The 17,690-nt window shown below is 45.1% G+C and overlaps 2 protein-coding genes and 1 long non-coding RNA gene across 3 annotated transcripts in view; 1 reads left to right on the top strand and 2 right to left on the bottom strand.

Annotated features, from left to right (window-relative positions):
- Positions 1-5,719, bottom strand: part of LOC308477547 (uncharacterized protein) — an 83,178-nt gene extending 77,459 nt beyond the window's left edge. Inside the window, exon 1 of the mRNA XM_081006268.1 lies at positions 5,191-5,719. Coding sequence (XP_080862394.1) covers positions 5,191-5,454 — 264 coding nt within the window. The 5' untranslated portion in view covers positions 5,455-5,719. The remainder of the gene's footprint in view (positions 1-5,190) is intronic.
- Positions 1-17,690, top strand: part of LOC308477552 (uncharacterized protein) — a 192,329-nt gene that overhangs the window by 142,226 nt on the left and 32,413 nt on the right. The gene's annotated exons all lie outside the window — the stretch shown is intronic.
- Positions 13,916-16,434, bottom strand: LOC308477564. Its single transcript, XR_013986636.1, has 3 exons — positions 16,286-16,434; positions 15,085-15,248; positions 13,916-14,079 (listed from the first exon to the last, which is right to left on the bottom strand). It is a non-coding gene; the product is annotated as an uncharacterized lncRNA (long non-coding RNA).

Genomic DNA, 17,690 nt, shown 5'->3' with positions numbered 1-17,690 from the left:
GTCTGAATTTGTTCCCAGAAAATCTGCATTTAACTAAGAGGAAATGGATGAAGAAATCAGATAATAGGATTATCATTGCATCAGAATATGAAGGTGTAATTTTGAGAGGGATTACAACTTGGCACGAGCATGCAAGTAGCTACATGCAGTGGCCTGATTCTTAGAGAATTTTTTTTTTTTTACATTCATCAGAGCGAAAAGATTAAAATGTCTTCAGCTGTTGATGCAATGGGACATGCTGTTGATGCAATGCAACACCCACAAATGAGAAACATTTCCTCCTTGACTGTTTATTGTTGTTTTTAAGTATACTTATACTTAAGTGCAATAGAAGACACAGTCCTGCAAAAGACTAGTTGTCTAGTCGGAGTAAGAGGGGAATGATATATGAGGGAGAGCAGCTGAAGCATCCCTGAATGAGAGAATGAGCTGTTTAAATCCAGGTTGAGCTAGGCTGTTCTTTCCTTGCTGGTATGCATCCATCCTTCCTTTAAAAAAATATAAATTCATTATCTGCATTCTGCTGTCAATATGCATGCCTCTTTACTAATAAAACAGCCAGATCTAAGTGCTGCTGAGCTTCCAGTGTACTATTCAGCCCAGAGAAGGAAGGGATGGGATGAGAACTGGAGGGAACGTGTATCCTTTCTGGAGGGAGAACATGGAACACATCTCCTGGGCTGCCAATTTCTCCCCAAAGCCTTCTACATGATGATGAGTGAGCTGAAGGGACTCACCTGTAGGCGTGTCCCCTCTCACTTTGTCCACTAGGCAGGAGATGTTGTCATTTCGCAAACATTTCTCAATACAGTATAAGACGGGGCATTTGCAACTGTTCCCATCCATTTGCTCCTCTACCTTGTCTTTCACCTGCCTCACTTGAGGAATGCTATGGACTGGGAGCTGCGAGGAGCGTCCAAACATTGAGGGGGCCCAACACCTCACTAACAAATATTGTGAGGGGCCCAAAGGGGTCCAGCCCCTAGGAGTCAGCACTCCTGAGGGAAGACAAGCCATGTGGGGAGCTACTTATCCCCCGCCCTCTTCTCTCAAATATCACGCCGATAATTATGTTCAGAATTTGGGCTTCTGGGCTACACAGACACAAAACTGCTTGTTTCTAGAGACCTGTTGCTCCCAGGCTGCAGCTCTGTGGATAATAATAATAATAATAAATTTTATTTATATCCCGCCCTCCCCAGCCGAAGCCGGGCTCAGGGTGGCTAACAACAATCAAATAATCCCAAATTCTAAAAACATTCCATTATAAAATTAATTAAAATCAAATTGATGGCAACCATTAAGCAAAATTCTGTGCAGATTGCCAGAGGAGGGAGTCAGGCTGCGCCCTGACCAAAGGCCTGGTGGAACAGCTCTGTCTTGCAGGCCCTGCGGAAAGATGTCAACTCCCGCAGGGCCCTAGTCTCTTGTGACAGAGCGTTCCACCAGATTGGAGCCGCAGCCGAGAAGGCCCTGGGGAGCAGAAGGATGAAGGAATGAAAGGAGCAGCATGGAAGGCGAGAGGGGGCAGCCTTCCTCAGAGGCCAGAAAAGAGTCCCAAAACTGCCCCCCCCCCCCAGGGAAGAAGGGGAGAATGGAGATTGTTGGGGGATCAAGATCAAATGGCGAAGAAAGGCGGGAAGAGACCGGTGGCGCCTCCTCTTTGCCCCGAAGCTGCTGTAGAGGCAGATTTGGAGTGGGGTAGAAGTGGAAGCGGAGGAAGATCCAGCTCCCAAGCAGAGGCATATTTAGAAGGATGGGGGATGAAGGAATGAAAGGAGCAGCATGGAAGGCGAGAGGGGGCAGCCTTCCTCAGAGGCCAGACATGCTAATGCGCTTATCTCGCCTCCTGGGTGTGTCCCCCCTGCGGGGTGGGGTGGGGGGTTCATTGTGTTAAGAGGGAGCGAAGAGGAGACAGAGGGAAGGGGGGGGAGAAGCGGGGAGACCAGGGAGGAGGAGGAGGAGGGCGGCCAAGGCGACGCCGCAGGGGAAGCCGTGGCCAAAGGGCGCCAAGGCAGGACAGGCGGGGGCGCAATGCGCGGGGGCGTTTTGGGCGGGAAACGGCGCGCGGTGCCAACCTGGATTCTACGCGGCGAGGCGAGGGGGAGTGGGGGAGGGGCGGCCGTTGGGACCAGAAAGAGGAGCGGGAAGGACACCCCCGCCCCCCCCCCCGTTGCCCCAGCAGGACGTTCGTTATAGCGCTGGTGCTGAGGGAACGTAATAAGGGAAGACAGTGTCGAGAGGGAAGCCCTTAAGAGTTATCTCGCAGCCGGTCCCCAGGCGCCACCACAGGGCGCGGTGGCGCCATCTTCCCTCCGGCATTTATATATTTGGCGGCGTATCTGCGTGTTGGGCTGAGGCAGGCAGGGTGCAAATCCCTGCAGACACACACACACACACACACACAATCCACAATCCCTGCACACACACACCCTACTACCAGCCCCGAAGCTCACTCGGGTGCCTTGGCGTAAGTCGCCGGTTCTCAGGCTGGTCTCCCTCGCGGGAGTGTTGGGGCTAAAATGGAATAAGGAGGTGGACCGCCTCCCAGGGGAAAAGGTGGGGTTCTAGGAGCCAACTCTTGGGCCCAGGTCCCTTGCCCACCCCCAAATCGAGCAGGGCAGAGCTTACCTGGCCTCCCCACCCCCAATCTTCTATCCAAGTGGGCGCCCCTGGGTGGGATATAAATAGAGAAATAAGCTCGTGGAATTGAAACCCGGTTTCAGAACCATTTGGCTGGAAAGCAAACCCTGAACCGCATAAGCAGAATTGGTCCCTTGTCTGGTTGTCAGAAGCTCAGCAAGGATTAGCTTGGTTTAAGATTAGGGACAAGAGGAAATACTGAATGATGAAGTGATAATGTGTAGCATTATAAACAGATTGGAATCTTGTAAGGCATTCCAACTACTCTCAATTAGCATCCTCATTTAACACTTTGAATTCCATGATTTAACCCACTGTCTGAGTCACATCATCAAGGTACTGTGGATTTTGGTTTGGGTGAACTCTTCCATCGTGGAAGTTGCACGTAAAAGCAGAGAGGGGATCCGGCAAAACCAACCCCTTTCTGTATTCAGGCAACATTTCAAAAAGAGAGTGCATTATGTAGCATGGCAGGCAGGCAGGGCTCAGAAAAATCCATCCCCAGAGAATCACATGCAGAAAAACACACGTATATATCTATATCCATATATGGTTTATTGTTTTCTGCAAAAAGTACAAAAATACATTGTGCTTACAACACAATGCATCAAACATTTAACAACAAAACAAATAAATAGCAAACCAAGAAACCAATAGTAATAATAAATAATTATTATTATAATAATAACAATAATGAACAGTTTATACTTATACCCAAATTAAAGTAACCGCCAACCCCAACTAAACATTTAACCCACATCAACCCAACAAAAACAAAAGCAAAATTGGAACATTTTGAAACATTTATCCAATTGTTCTAACCCCAGATTTTGACTTTGGTCCTTATTTGAACAAGTGGCAAATTGTTCAGCTTTTATTTTTGATTTCAGTATACAAGTGCTTTTAGCTTGCTTGGGCAAAGGGAAGAGAATGCTTCAGTAAAAGGAAAGCCAGATGATGATCCCAGACAAAGGCATTAAAATAACAAACTTTATTGAAAAATTTTAAAATGTATTTATATGGATGAGTAACCCTAGAAGGCGTCGGGAGAAGGGAAGATATTGCTTTGCTGCCCATTTTGGTAATCTTCAGGCAACATTTGCACAGGATTTGCAGCTGGATAATTCCCCGTTGCATAAGTGTTCCCCATTGCAGGACTGTTCCCCGTTGCAGACCAGGGAGTTTTACTGCTTGATGGAGTGCAGAAGTTACCAGCCGATGGTGGAGGCTGCCTCATCATCTCTGCACCATAATATGGAACTGGGCAGTTGCTTGCCTTGGAAGTCTCACAAAGCCCTGTTCCACAAACAGCAGCTGGCTGGTAATGAACCGGGTTCAATTCCTGGGAGTTCTGCTGCTGTGCGGCATAGACGGGCTCTCCTGGTTGCGTGGTGCTGAGAGGTGGCTGCCAGAACCCTGCTCCTTCATAGCTTTCGGGATAATGGAAGCTGCGTGGCTGGTAATGTTGCGGCGTCGGACTTCTTGCACTGCTCCTCGGAGTGCTTGGACTTCTTCTGTCAGAGCGGTTATAAGGAGTTGTAGCTTGATTCCTGATCATTGTTTTGGACCCAGTCACCTTTGTTCTCGCTCTTCAGTTCTGAAACCAGGTCTGAACAAAAGCTTTCGGGATAATGGAAGCTGCATGGCTGCTTTTTGGGCTGCTCCCTGGGCTGTTTAATGGACTTCTTCTTCTGTCAGAGCGGCTATAAGGAGTTGTAGCTTGGTTCCTGATCATTATTTTGGAACCAGTCACCTTTGTTCTCGCTCTTCTGTTCTGAAACCAGGTCTGAACAAAAGAAAGGAGAGAACAAAATGCCCATTATTTCCAAATGGATAGGTCATAATTTCACTTTCTAGCTCAGAGGACCACCGAATACTTGTGCCTCGTGTGGTGTAATTTTTTCAGTGTGGGAGAACTAGGGACTTGCGGGACATTGGCTAGAAAAGCAATGTTGCTTAACTGTGGTTCCAGCTGAATGCTGCACATTTGGTCTCTCAATGCAAGGTGCTGAAAGCTGCAATCCTAATAGGAATATCCTATGCACACTCCCTTGGGAGTTCGGTCAGGTGGGTCAAGTTATAAAGGCAGCCTAGAAAACCAGATGGTTTTATCCTCAAATTAGGTTGAAACCAGGTCTGTTAAGAGTTTTTACTGTTCAAACCCAGAACCTTTGATATTTGAAAGTATGTGCCTCCAATAATTTGAGTGGGAAGGAAAAGGAAGCCTTAATCAGGAACCAGGATTTCTGAACAAGTATGGGCACAATTTCTTTCTGCAGTTGAAAAGGAGGGGACACAACGCACCCACCCCTTACAAAAAGCCTTTACATCCACGGTACAACAGCCCCCCCCCAATAAAAACCCCACAAAAACCCAGGAAAGAGGAAGTTGGCTCTTGAATACGGCACCTTTCACATTAAGCTCGGAGGCATCAGGAAGATCTAACGAAATTGAATGACAACGAAAGAATTATTCTGAGCAATTTAAATTTATCCAGTATTTGCGGTTTAAGGAAGTCCTAGGAACCCCCACTATCCCTCTTCTTACGTGCACACGATCTTCTTCGATTCCGATGCTCCTCGCCAGCGACTCCCTAGTCTCGTATCCGGCGTACGGGTCCTCTTCAAATGACTTTTTTAGAAGCTCGACGTTAGATGGGCTAAAAACAGTCCTTTTTCGCCTTTCTCCTCTGACTTTGGGGTAGCTTCCTCCTGGGAAAAGACAAAGAGGCAAATCTGAAGGAAGCGCTCGGCTTAAACTGAAGCGACGCTTGCAGATCTTCCTCCCGACATGGAAAGCTCGGGGCTGCATCGCCTGCACTTGCCCGGGAGCAAGTCCCCCAGAATCGGGCGCTGCCTGAGGTTACACTGCGTAAAATGACCCCCGGTAGAGAACGCTTCAGTGGCAATTCTTTCAACCGCCCCACTGACCACCCACCCGGCAGAGCGCAGAAGGGCAAAGCCTTCGCTTTTTACAGGAAGCCTTTTGTACCTGACATTGAAATCCACGCACTTTGTGGCCTTTAAATAAACCTCCGGTTGCTCTGAACAAGGCTTGAATGAAAACAAACCAAAGAAGTTTACGCTCTTATTTCTATGCCTGCCTTCGTTTTCTGCAGCCGATCCTAACCACGTTTATTGGGAAATTAAATCGCCGTTTATTTGAAAAGGATTTAACGTTCAGGAAAGTGTGTCCTGTATAGGATTGCACTTTCCACGCACTAAATGCTTTGTGTTTACGAATAAAGGTGTGCAAAGCAGTCTTGCCTGGGCTTCTTCCCAGGAAATAGTGAGACATGTTTAATCTCTCCCCGGCTACCACAAATGGGTCTTTGAAAGCCTTCCTTACGTCAGGATCCTGGCCCAGATGAAACAGAAAACATCTTCCTTCCTACTCATTCCCCTATAAATAATTAGAGCAATGCTGTTGTTTTTTATAGACAGTGAATTAATAATCATTTTTTTAAAAGTTTCTTTTACCTTCGTTGTTGGTTGCCATCATGAAAAAACTCTTTCTTGCTCTCTCCTCAATTGGTTTTGCCTTAAAAATGGACACTAAGATCCCTCAGGTTCACTCTGCTATTCTGCTGGCGGTGCGGTCTTGGCATTTATCTCCGGTGGGCGAACCCCACCCTTACTTCTCAGCCGATAAGAGGGAGTCACGTTTTCTTCTGTTGTTTTGCTAAACTGAGTCCATCCTGGATGGAAACTGAGGCAGTTCTGGCAGAGGAGCAAGCCGGCTTCAGACAGGGCAGAACAACAATAGACCATTGCTTCGTATTAGCACACCTCATTGACAAATACGTCAATAAAACACGTGGGATTCTATATGCAGCATTTATTGACCTGAAGGCGGCCTTTGACTTGATCTCACGAGTCAAACTTTGGGCTAAACTCAATGCTACCAACATTGACAAAAGATTACTATTCTTGATAAAAAGCCTATATAAAGACTCCAAGTTATATGTAAGAACCTCAGTAAATGGGCAACTAATTGGCCCTGTACCAGCCACCAAAGGAGTCGAGCAGGGCTGTATTTTAGCCCCGGCCTTATTCAACTTATATATAAATGACATGGTCAAATACCTAACATCCCCGGAGTTTCATGCCCCCAAACTTGCCGAAAAATCAATTTCAGCGCTCCTCTATGCGGACGATGCGGTTCTCTTATCACGAACTAAAGTAGGCCTCAAAAGGCTACTAAGAGAATTCTGAGCCTACTGTAGGAGAGATCAACTGGTGGTTAATCACCAAAAAACCAAAGTCATGGTCTTCGCTAGGAGACACAGACATCACAGATGGGAGATGGACAATCAGCCAATAGAACAGGTCAGAATTTTCAAATACCTTGGAGTAGTTTTCCAGTCAACAGGGACCTGGGAGGCCCATCATAAATATGCTAGGGAAAAAGCATCTCAAAATGCCAAAATACTGTCACGCTTTTACTTTACGAAGGGGGGCAGACACATCCCAGCAGCTCTGGAGGTCTTTCAAGCAAAACCCTTGGCGCAAATACTCTACGGGGCCCATATTTGGACGGGAAATCATTGCCGCACACTTGAAACGGTCCAGTCTAAATTCTTAAGACAGATTCTAGCCGTTCCACCATGCACACCAAATGCGGCCCTACGGCTGGAGACTGGCCTCCTCTCCGTCGAAACCCAAACCTGGCTAAGAACATTCAACTATTGGCTTCGCTTAAATTTAAACCCATCCGGACTACTACCTCTAGTAGCACGAGATGCTCATAGAAGTCGGTGGTCCAAAGTAGTGCATCAAAAACTACTTACATGTGGCCTCCAAGCACAGCATCTCCTGAAAATGGGTCTCCCCAAGGCAAAAACCATTACTGACCAGCGCATGAAGGCTATTGAGCAGCAGAATAATCTGGCCTATATTAAGAAATTTAGTGCTTGGTACGCTTATCTGCCTCCCTCCCACTTTGATTTTCGAGCACCTTATTTGTCTACCTTAACCATTCCAAAACTCAGACAGGCCTTTACACTGGCCAGACTAAATATGTTACCCTCAGCTGTTCTTGAAGGTAGATATCAAAAAATTCATTCGAGAACTGGCTCTGCCCCTGTGGAGCTGGCTACGTAGAGACTGTGTCACACGTTCTCCTGTCTTGTTCCCTATATAAAGATCTCAGGGACGAGACCATCACGCCGCTCCTATCTGCCATACCGGGCTGCTCTTGCGAAGCCAAATTGTTCTCACTCCTAGCCGACCAGAACAGCTCGACAACAGAGAAGGTTGCCAAATTTATCGAGAGAGCAATGAGACTGAGAGCTGCTTATCTGACTGACATGAGTGTCGTCACCCGGATTCCTCGCCTAGGATCTTATCATTATTATCATTATGTTTTATTATTAGTATTTTATTACGTCTGCCAAGTTTTAAGTACTGAGATTATTTATTTATCTGCATCTGGTTATTATTATCTTTCTCCCTGTCCTGACCATCCCTCCAAGGTTATATTTATATTTATAATCTTTCAATTTGGCTGGTCTATTTACTTAACCGACCTGGAACAATGTACCAGAGAAAAGGCCGCCGCCCATGGGACAGAGGGTCATTGATGTATGATAATCCAGCTTCTACCTAGGGTTTTAATAGGTCATAAGATTTTATGGTAACTATATTTGTAATGTATTTTTGTCGGTGTTTGTCCTTTGATGCTATGGCCTGTCGGCTACGCAAATAGTCTATTGATTGATTGACTGAGTCAATCCCCTCCCTCCCTGGCCACCCCTTTTGCCGTTGACTCTTCGGCCACCAGTAATAACCAATTGACTTTGACCTACTTTAGTCTGTGATTTCCTCCTTAGCCCTTGGTTTTAAGCAGCGGTTCCAACTTTAAACTGCTGTTGATTCCAAGAAACGACAGACTAGGTAACGTCGTTTATTGCATTTTAAATTTTATTCATTGCATGTGAAAAAGTAATAAAATACATTTTAAAAACCGGCGTTGATCTGCTTAATAGTTCGCTGTTGGCACGTTTTGACTTGGAGCATTATCCAATGCAGGCAACTGAAGAGAAGAGAATTCAGAAGTGAGGGGAGAGAGAGAGAGGACTTTCCGGCGACTGCTACACATTTTCTTTGCCAAGCCAGTGCAAGTAACTACAGTGGTGCCTCGCAAGACGAAATTAATTCATTCCGCGAGTTTTTTCGTCTTGCGGTTCTTTTCGTCTTGCGAAGCACGGTGTCAGAAAAGTTTTGGAAAAGCTTCAAAAATCACCAAAGTCTTCAAAAACCTCAAAAAAGGCTACCACACCGCGTGCTATGAGTTGCTCCTCAAAGTCAAGTCGCAACTGTATTAATGGTTTTAAGAAAAAGGAAACAAACTTGCAAGACGTTTCCGCCTTGCGAAGCAAGCCCATAGGGAAAATCGTCTTGCGAAGCAACTAAAAAAACCAAAAACCCTTTCGTTTTGCGAGTTTTCCGTCTTGCGAGGCATTCGTCTTGCGAGGTACCACTGTACCCCAGAACTGAATAAAATGGGGTGTCCCACACCTGCATCGTACAAAAATCACACTTGCGGTCCAACCAAAGAACACACACACACACACCCCCCGCTTTACCAGGTACCACACACTTCCTATCTTAAACGGATACTCTCCTTTAAAAAAAAAAAAAAATGTTGTTGTTCTAAAAAGAAGCAAGTGTAAATTATTTCATATCAACAAAGAAGTTTGGAACAACTTAATTCCAATACCCCTCATAGCATCCCCTCTCGTCTAAATAGATTTGTACATCGCCTTGGATGGAGGCAGTGGCAATGGCCAGGAATCGCATCAAATGCGAATAAGACGGTAAATATAACAGCGGTGGCAACCGAAGAAAGAAATCTAAGCTGAGTAAGCAAACTATATTTTATTAATGGACGATTAAATTTGTGTTCATTTTACGCTAGAAAAAAGGTTACCTTATTTTAAAAACAGTGCATTGAATACGCAAGCGCAGATCTCCTATGAAACCATTTAATCTTAAGACTCTGGGCGCCAAATCCCAGAGGGGCTGCAGACCAGAATTAATCCACATTCTTAAACATTTTAATTCACACCAGTGACTTTGAGACGTGTGACAACCCAGAACAGAAATTCTAATCAAAATCAGATTTTTAAAATGTGGTGATCTGTCAGGGAACAACCCCATTGAAGATGACAACAGTGGTTACCCAGAACTCATTGCTAGTTATGAAGGGGCCCCCAGAACAGTTCAACTTCAGGGCCCCCAAAATGTGGGTCTCTCACTGCTTGGGACTGATGTTGGGAGAACTGTAATACGTAGTCATCTGCTGTTGGGTTTTAAAATAACAATCGAGGGGAGGGGAGGGGGGTAGAGATTCAGAACTATTTGTAGTAGAGGGGGAGGGGGATTATTTTGCGGTTATTGTGTTTATAAATACGGGAGGGGAGGTCAGCAATCCTTTGTGATGTACTGCGAAACACCCAGCGTTCTTCCCATCTTCTTCCCACCACTGCCATGCAAAGGAAACAGCAATTTAGAAAGCAATTAGGACTGGAGTGGGGAGTGGGGAAGGGATTAGTTGCGCCCCCCATCCCACCCTATGCATACAAGCATGTGATGCGTTATCACAGATCTCCAGTTCAGATAATTCAGAAAAGGGTCGGCAGAGTGAAAAAGTGGAAGGAACAATGAGGAAAGGTTGGAGCATTAGGGATTATTTAGTTTAGAGAAAAGCTGGATAAGAGGTGGCATGACAGAAATTTATAAAATTTTGCATTGCATGGAGAAAGTGGATAGAGAAAAATTTCTCTCCCACTAATCTACACTTTTGAAAGCTACAATCCTAAAATCATTGAACTTTTCCCCCTTGCACTTTGCCTTCGCCAAAAATAAAAGAGAACCAAAAACTTCTTTTGCAACTTATATGGATGGCATCACAGAGAGCATAAAACACCCAAGCTTCAATAAAGAATTAAACCATGTGGGTGAACCAAAAGGTCTTCACTAGATGATTTAGACAAGATAAAGACTCACTGGAAAGGAAAGACTCACTAAGGCGGCTGTTCCATAGCTGGGATACTACTGCCAATAAAGCTCTCTCTCCCTGATCGACACCCACTTCATCTCATTTCCGTTTCAAATATTAAAATTATTATATTACTCAAATAAGTCCCGTTTGACTGCGGGCAATGTGTCAGATATCAGAAAAACTGGAGTTGTGTCTTGACATTTCCTTCAAAAGCTCAATGTATATTTTGAAAGAGCAATCTTTAAGTAACCATCTAAGCTCTTTAAATACCCATAACTCTTCCATTCATTAAGTTTACCTAAAAATTATTTTCACCATAAGATATTTTACCAGAAATCATACTTCAATGTGGGTGCTCTTTGGAATGATCTGTAATTAATTAATGTGTGTGAGTGTGTTAATCTGCAGCTTGTTAGACAGTAACTTTGTGGTTTCTGAAGCCTATTGTGAATAGGTTGTTTTTCAGAAAGTGTAGCCTTGTTGAAGAAAAGTATAGTGGAAATTTGATTAAACAAAAGAGTGCTGGAACAGAGACATAGCAGACACACCATTCTTTGAAGGGCTTTATAGTCTAGCTGCAGTTTTCAAACAAATGCCCACCAACAGTCAGCATTTGGACAGCAGACTAAGCAGGCATTCAGGTCACCTAAATACGGTGAGAAGTATTATATTTCTATTTAAATTACAGTAATTGTTTTTAAGTTGCCTTTGGCCATTTGTTTATTTATTTCATTAAATGTATACACCACTTGATAGTAAACCACTTTGCAGTTTTTTGTTTTACTAACAGATAACATAATAAAATTGAGGGGGGTGGGAATCAACCATACTTCAAAACATACAGATGAATATAACCTTCATTAGCACAGACCCATTGAATGATATCTGTGTCCTCGTTTTCGACAGGGCTGTGGTGGTCACCATTTACTCTTCCTCCAATGAGTTCTGGGAGGCACCTACTAGGCTATCACTCTAGAAACCCTTTCTCTCACCTAAGGGAATCTAACAGGAGCTGGTAGATGGTTTACTCCCAGGCATGTGCAGAGTGCTCACCCCTCATCATCTGGCAACCGCCCAGGGAATGCTAGTGCTCAGGGCTTTCCTTATGGAGGAGGGAGAAAAACACCAGCCGAATTCCCAGGGGCAGGTTCAGAAAAGGAGGCAAAGATGAAAAGGGGGCACAGGCTTCAGGGTGAAATCCTCCCTGGGTTGCATTTGCCTGAGCTGACGTCCCAGCCACCTTGGCCAGACTTACTCCTGGAGGAGGGTCAGCAGGGCCGGCCCAAGACATTTGGTCCCCTGAGACGAGTCCCAAAACTGCCCCCCCCCCAGGGAAGAATGGAGATTGTTGGGGGATCAAGATCAAATGGCGAAGAAAGGCGGGAAGAGACCGGTGGCGCCTCCTCTTTGCCCCGAGGCTGCTGTAGAGGCAGATTTGGAGTGGGGTAGAAGTGGAAGTGAGGAAGATCCAGCTCCCAAGCAGAGGCGGATTTAGGGCAGCCCAGCCGGTCCCCCCCCCCGCGCTGAGCCTGGAGGGGCCAGAGGGGAGCAGAAGGATGGAGGAATGAAAGGAGCAGAAGGGAAGGCGAGAGGGGGCAGCCTTCCTCAGAGGCCAGACATGCTAATGCGCTTATCTCGCCTCACGGGTGGGTCCCCCCTGCGGGGTGGGGTGGGGGGCCATTGTGTGAAGAGGGAGCGAAGAGGAGACCGAGGGGAGGGGGGGAAGCGGGGAGACCAGGGAGGAGGAGGAGGACGGCGGCTGGTGTGACGCCGCAGGGGAAGGCGTGGCCAAAGGGCGCGAAGGCAGGACAGGCGGGGGCGTTTTGGGCGGGAAACGGCGCGCGGCGCCAACCTGGATTCTATGAGGCGAGGCGAGAGGGAGTGGGGGATGGGCGGCCGTTGGGACCAGAAAGAGGAGCGGGAAGGACACCCCCGCCCCCCCCCCCCGTTGCCCCAGCAAGACGTTCGTTATAGCGCTGGTGCTGAGGGAATGTAATAAGGGAAGACAATGTCGAGAGGGAAGCCCTTCAGAGTTATCTGGTAGCCGGTCTCCAGGCGCCACCACAGGGCGCCACCATCTTCCCTCAGGCATATACAGTGGTACCTCTAGTTCACAGGCAACCCTCCCATAAAGCTTCTTTGAAGGCAGTCGAGCACAAACCATGCGGGGGGGGGGGGCGGGAATTAAGAGCAAGAAAATGAAATAAAGTGTTAAAAATATCCCCCCACAAAGTTTTTAATAGAAGTATGTGCCTTAGCCTGCAACATGGGCATTTATAACTTAAACTTATATGTCTTTAAAGCTGTGGAGAGCAACTTTACATACTCATGGTAGGAAAATCAATTAAAGCTTATATCCCCATCTCAAACTTCTGTGTTTTAAAAAATGGAAGACTCATGAATGGAAACTAAACTTATTAAGACAGAAAAGTGTTACTAAATCTACTTATAGCAGGATCTACAAATATTATTTTGCATACAAAGAAAATACAGCAACTTCCCACCACATCTATTGCCACCTACTCTAGCCTCAGATACAGAGACTTAAAAAGAAAAGGAAAGGGACAGAAAGCCATTGGTGGATTAAAATGTGTCTCAGGAATATTCAGCCATTAGTAGACCTGACCTTTTATCTCTAGAACCACATGTACCGCACAACTGACATTTTTCTATGGGAAAATTAAGCCCATGTTTGTATGCTTGCACAAAGGAAAGTGAATGTTTCAGTAAATGGAAAGTTAAATCAAGACTGCAGACAAGCTACTAAAGGAACAAACTTTATTCAAAACATCAAAGTCATACATTAAAAGGCATTAAAAGAGGGAGCTTGTAAAATATGTACAGGATAGCATGGAATGAGTTGGGATGCTAATCTGGAACCTGACTTAAAGAGAAAAACTGAGAGTCCGAACCACTTCCATCAACATTCTGCATTTGTCCAGGATTTGTAGCTGAATAATTCCCCGTTGCAGACCAGGGAGTATAACTGCTTGATGCCATGAAGAAGTTCCCAGCTGATGGTGGAGGCTGCCTCACCATCTCCGCACCGTAATATGGAACTGGGCAGTTGCTCGCCTGGGAAGTCTCAGAAAGCCCAGTTCCACAAAAAGCAGCTTGCTGGTAATAAGCAGGGTTCAATTCCAGGGAGCTCTGCTGTTGCGGGGCACACTCTCCTGGTTGCGTGTTGTTGAGAGGTGGCTGCCACAACCCTGCTCCTCTATAGCTTTCAGCATAATGAAAGTCCTGTGGCTGGTAATATTGTTCCATGTGAATATTTTGGAGGTTTCCTGTACTGCTTCTCGGGCTGCTGTCCAGGCTGCTTCTTGGACGGGTTCTCTCACTGTGGCTATAAGGAGCTGCAGCATGGTTCCCGATCCTTATCCTGGAACCTATCCTCTTTGGTGTTCTGGCCCTTCTGTTTTGAAACCAGATCTGAACAGAAGAAAGGAGAGAACCAAATGCCCATTATTTCCAAACAGGTAGGTCATAATTTCACTTTCAGGTACAACAACCAAGCAAAGATTAGTGTATGACAGTGGGAGAACCTACATTAATTTGTCTTGTGTTGTGTGAAAGGCATATAAGCATTATGTTCTGTGAATATAGAAGACATTGTTACCATGAATATGTCTTTTTGATCCAATAGAGAGAATTACATTTAATAAATTATGCTTATTCCTCTGAGGTTTATCTTTAGTTCTCTGCAGCATTTTTCTACTCTCTTCAGCTCCGCATTTAAATATCCCATGTTCATAATATCCAGTTACTGTTAATCATAAAGATTCTAAGTTGGAATGACTAAATACTGCTATTTGGCTGTATTTTGTTCTGCTGTATCAGAAAAAACCACCTTTAAAAGCTGCACAAGTGTACAGTTCCACAAGACTTTCTTTATTGAAGTATAACCTGTGGATGTGAGCTTCATCTGTAAGAAATTGTCAAGCATTTGTTAATGCCAAGTGGATGCCTGCATACAAGACTTAACATCTCTTTGTGCATTTGTGCTGGAAGGCAATTGTTTTAAAAATTCCATAAATATAGTAATTGTAATTTTAAATACCTCACTCAGAAGACCTACCCATTTGTTCTACCCTGTTTGGGGTTAGAATCTCAGAAAACTCAGAATCTGCATTAAATGAATGTGTGCTGTGCATAAATTTACTGGGAAGGAAAAAGAAGCCTTAATCAAGAAGCATGATTTCTGAACAAGTATGGGCACAATTTCTTCCTAAATTTGAAAAGGAGGGAGCACAACCCACCCACCGTTTACAAAAAGCCTTTACATCCACGATACACCCCCCCCCCAAAAAAAAAGCTGAGAGGCACCCGGGAGAACTAAGGCCTTCGACTACGCAAGGATTATTCTGAGTGTTTCAAATTCTTCCAGTATGTGCGGTTTAGGGAAGTCTTGGGAGCCCCCACCATCCCGATTCTTACGTGCACACGATCTTCTTCGACTCCGATGCACCTCGCCAGCGCCTCCCTGGTCTCGTATCCGGGGTACCGGTTCTCTTCAAACTCCTTCTTTAAAAGCTCGATTTGGGCAGGGGTGAAAACGGTCCTTTTTCTCCTATCTCCTCCGACTTTGGGGTAGCTTCCTCCTGGGAAAAGACAAAGAGGCAAATCTGAAGGAAGCGCTGGGCAAGCTTAAACTGAAGCGACGCTTGCCGATGTTCCTCCCGACATGGAAAGCTCAGGGCTTAATAATCATTTTTTTAAAAGTTTCTCTTACCTTCCTTGTTGGTTGCCATCATGAAAAAAAACCTCCCTCTGGTTCGTTCACTCTGCAGGGGATTCGGTCTGGGCATTTATCTCCGTTGGGCGACCCCACCCTTACTTCTCAACCAATACGAGGGAGTCACCCCACCCTTACTTCTCTACCAATACGAGGTTTCCCGGTTGAGGAATGCCCTCCCAGTCAGCTGCCCCGTCTTCATCATTTTTGCGTTTCACCCTTGCTTCTCAACCAATAGAAACAGTTACATTCTCTTTCAAAAAATCAGTTGCTTTGCCAAACTGGCTCAAACCCCTCCCTCCGTCGACACCCCTTTGGCAATTGACTCTTCATCTGAACGGAAGAGGAGAGAGAGAGAGAGGGAGAGAGGGAGGGAGAGAGAGAGAGAGAGAGAGAGAGAGAGAGAGAGAGAGAGAGAGAGAGAGAGAGAGAGAGAGCGAGAGAGATCTTTCGGGCGCCTACTACACCTTTTCTTTGCCAAGCCACACCCGCATTGTACAAAAATGACACTTGCGAGGTCCAACCAAAGAACCCCCCCCCACACACACACTTTAGCACACACTTCGTATCTTAAACGGGTACTCTCCTTTTTAAAAAGGTTTCGTTGTTGTTCTAAAAAGAACCAAGTATAATTTTTTTCATATCGACAAAGAAGCTTGGAACAAATTAATTCCAATACCCCTCATTTCAGCATCTGCCGTCTAAATAAATTAGTACATCGCCTTGGATGGAGGCTCTGGCAACTGCCAGCAATCGTATCAAATGCGAATAATACGGTATACATAAGAGCGGCGGCAACCGAAGAAATAAATCTAAGCTATGTAAGCAATCTATATTTTATTAACATATTATTAAATTTGCATTCATTTTTCGCTAGTTTTGAAGACTTAGGAAACAGCTTACGTTCTTTTAAAAACGGTGCATTGGATATTCAAGGTCACCCGCCATCTTAGAAGAGGAGTTCCTTGCACCAAGAATGCCTTTTCCAAGCTGGTACCTGCAAGTTAGGATTCGTATGTTAATCTTTTATAAACCCAAATAAATAAATAAGACGACAGTGCCGTTGTAGTTGGTTTAATTTGCTTTAATTCGATCTGGACGGCCAGCCCATTTAAAGAGGTTCCCCGGTTGCGGAATGCTCTCTCTAGTGAGCTGCTCCGTCTTCATCATTATTGCGTTTCATTAGGAATTTGAAAATATTCCTGTTTGTTCAGACATTTGGTGGCTGCAGAATAATGTTCCTGACAACCCCGAGATCAGCGGACAGAAGAATAGTTGAAAAAACAAACCAACAAACCTCCTATAATTACTTTTAGGATTCTTCCTAACTGAAATTGCTTTTAGGTGTTTGCAATTGTTATTTTTTTAATGTTCGAAATGTTTTAGAATGTTTTTGCTTTGTTTTTGTTTTTAAATTGTGTACTGTTTCTGTTTGCCGATGTGGGCTCCGAAGGGCGGCGTATAAATTCAGTAAATAAAAACCATAAGAACATATAATTGGGTTTATTTGTAGGAGGACGAGGAAAGGGAAACAAGTAAGCATAGTTGAGGTATCAAATACATAGCTGCGTTTCAACCTATTACTACTTCGTTTATACATTATGTCCCTTTCTCCTCCAAGATTCAAAGATCACAATGTTTCACCGCATAAATTATAATTTGACAAATTTCAAAGCAGAATGTACCACAAAGTAGCTTCCTAATATGAACAGTAGCAATGCCAATTTGATATTAGCGCTTTGCTGATGGTTGTTTTAATGAACATTTAAACTTCATGGCTACTGAAACACACGGACCAGGAGGTCAGGTTTCTGTTCGGAAATACGTGTTGGAGTGTTGAATTAACACTGGGAGGACGCCTAATAGGGCAGTTTCAATAAGGCTGACCTTCTATTAGGGATTTTGGGTAGGAAACCGAGAGCAACCTAACCCCCAACCTTTGAGCTGCGACAGACTTGCATTGCAGGGCTCTTGTGTCAGTCCCTCAAACCCACGGAGAAGGGATTGCATTGGGATTGCATTCCGTTTCAGATACGAAGGGTGTGCAACCTTGTAAAGGGGGGAGACGTGTTCTTTGGTTGGACCGCAAGTGTGATTTATGTACGATGCAGGTGTGGGACTCGCCACTTTATTCAGTTGTGGCGTAGTTACTTGCACTGACTTGGCAGTTTAAGGTTGGAACCACTGCTTAAAACCAAGGGCTAAGGACGAAATCACAGCCTAAAGTAGGTCAGTCATTTGGTTATTACTGGCAGCCGAAGAGTCAACGGCCAAAGGGGTGGCCAGGGAGGGAGGGAGGGGATTGACT

The sequence above is a fragment of the Podarcis pityusensis genome (genome assembly GCF_964106645.2).
Source record: "Podarcis pityusensis genome assembly, chromosome: 5".
Classification (NCBI taxonomy): Eukaryota; Metazoa; Chordata; class Lepidosauria; order Squamata; family Lacertidae; genus Podarcis; species Podarcis pityusensis.
The sequence above is the reverse complement of the archived record's forward strand: the minus strand, read 5'-3'. Positions and strand labels throughout refer to the sequence as shown.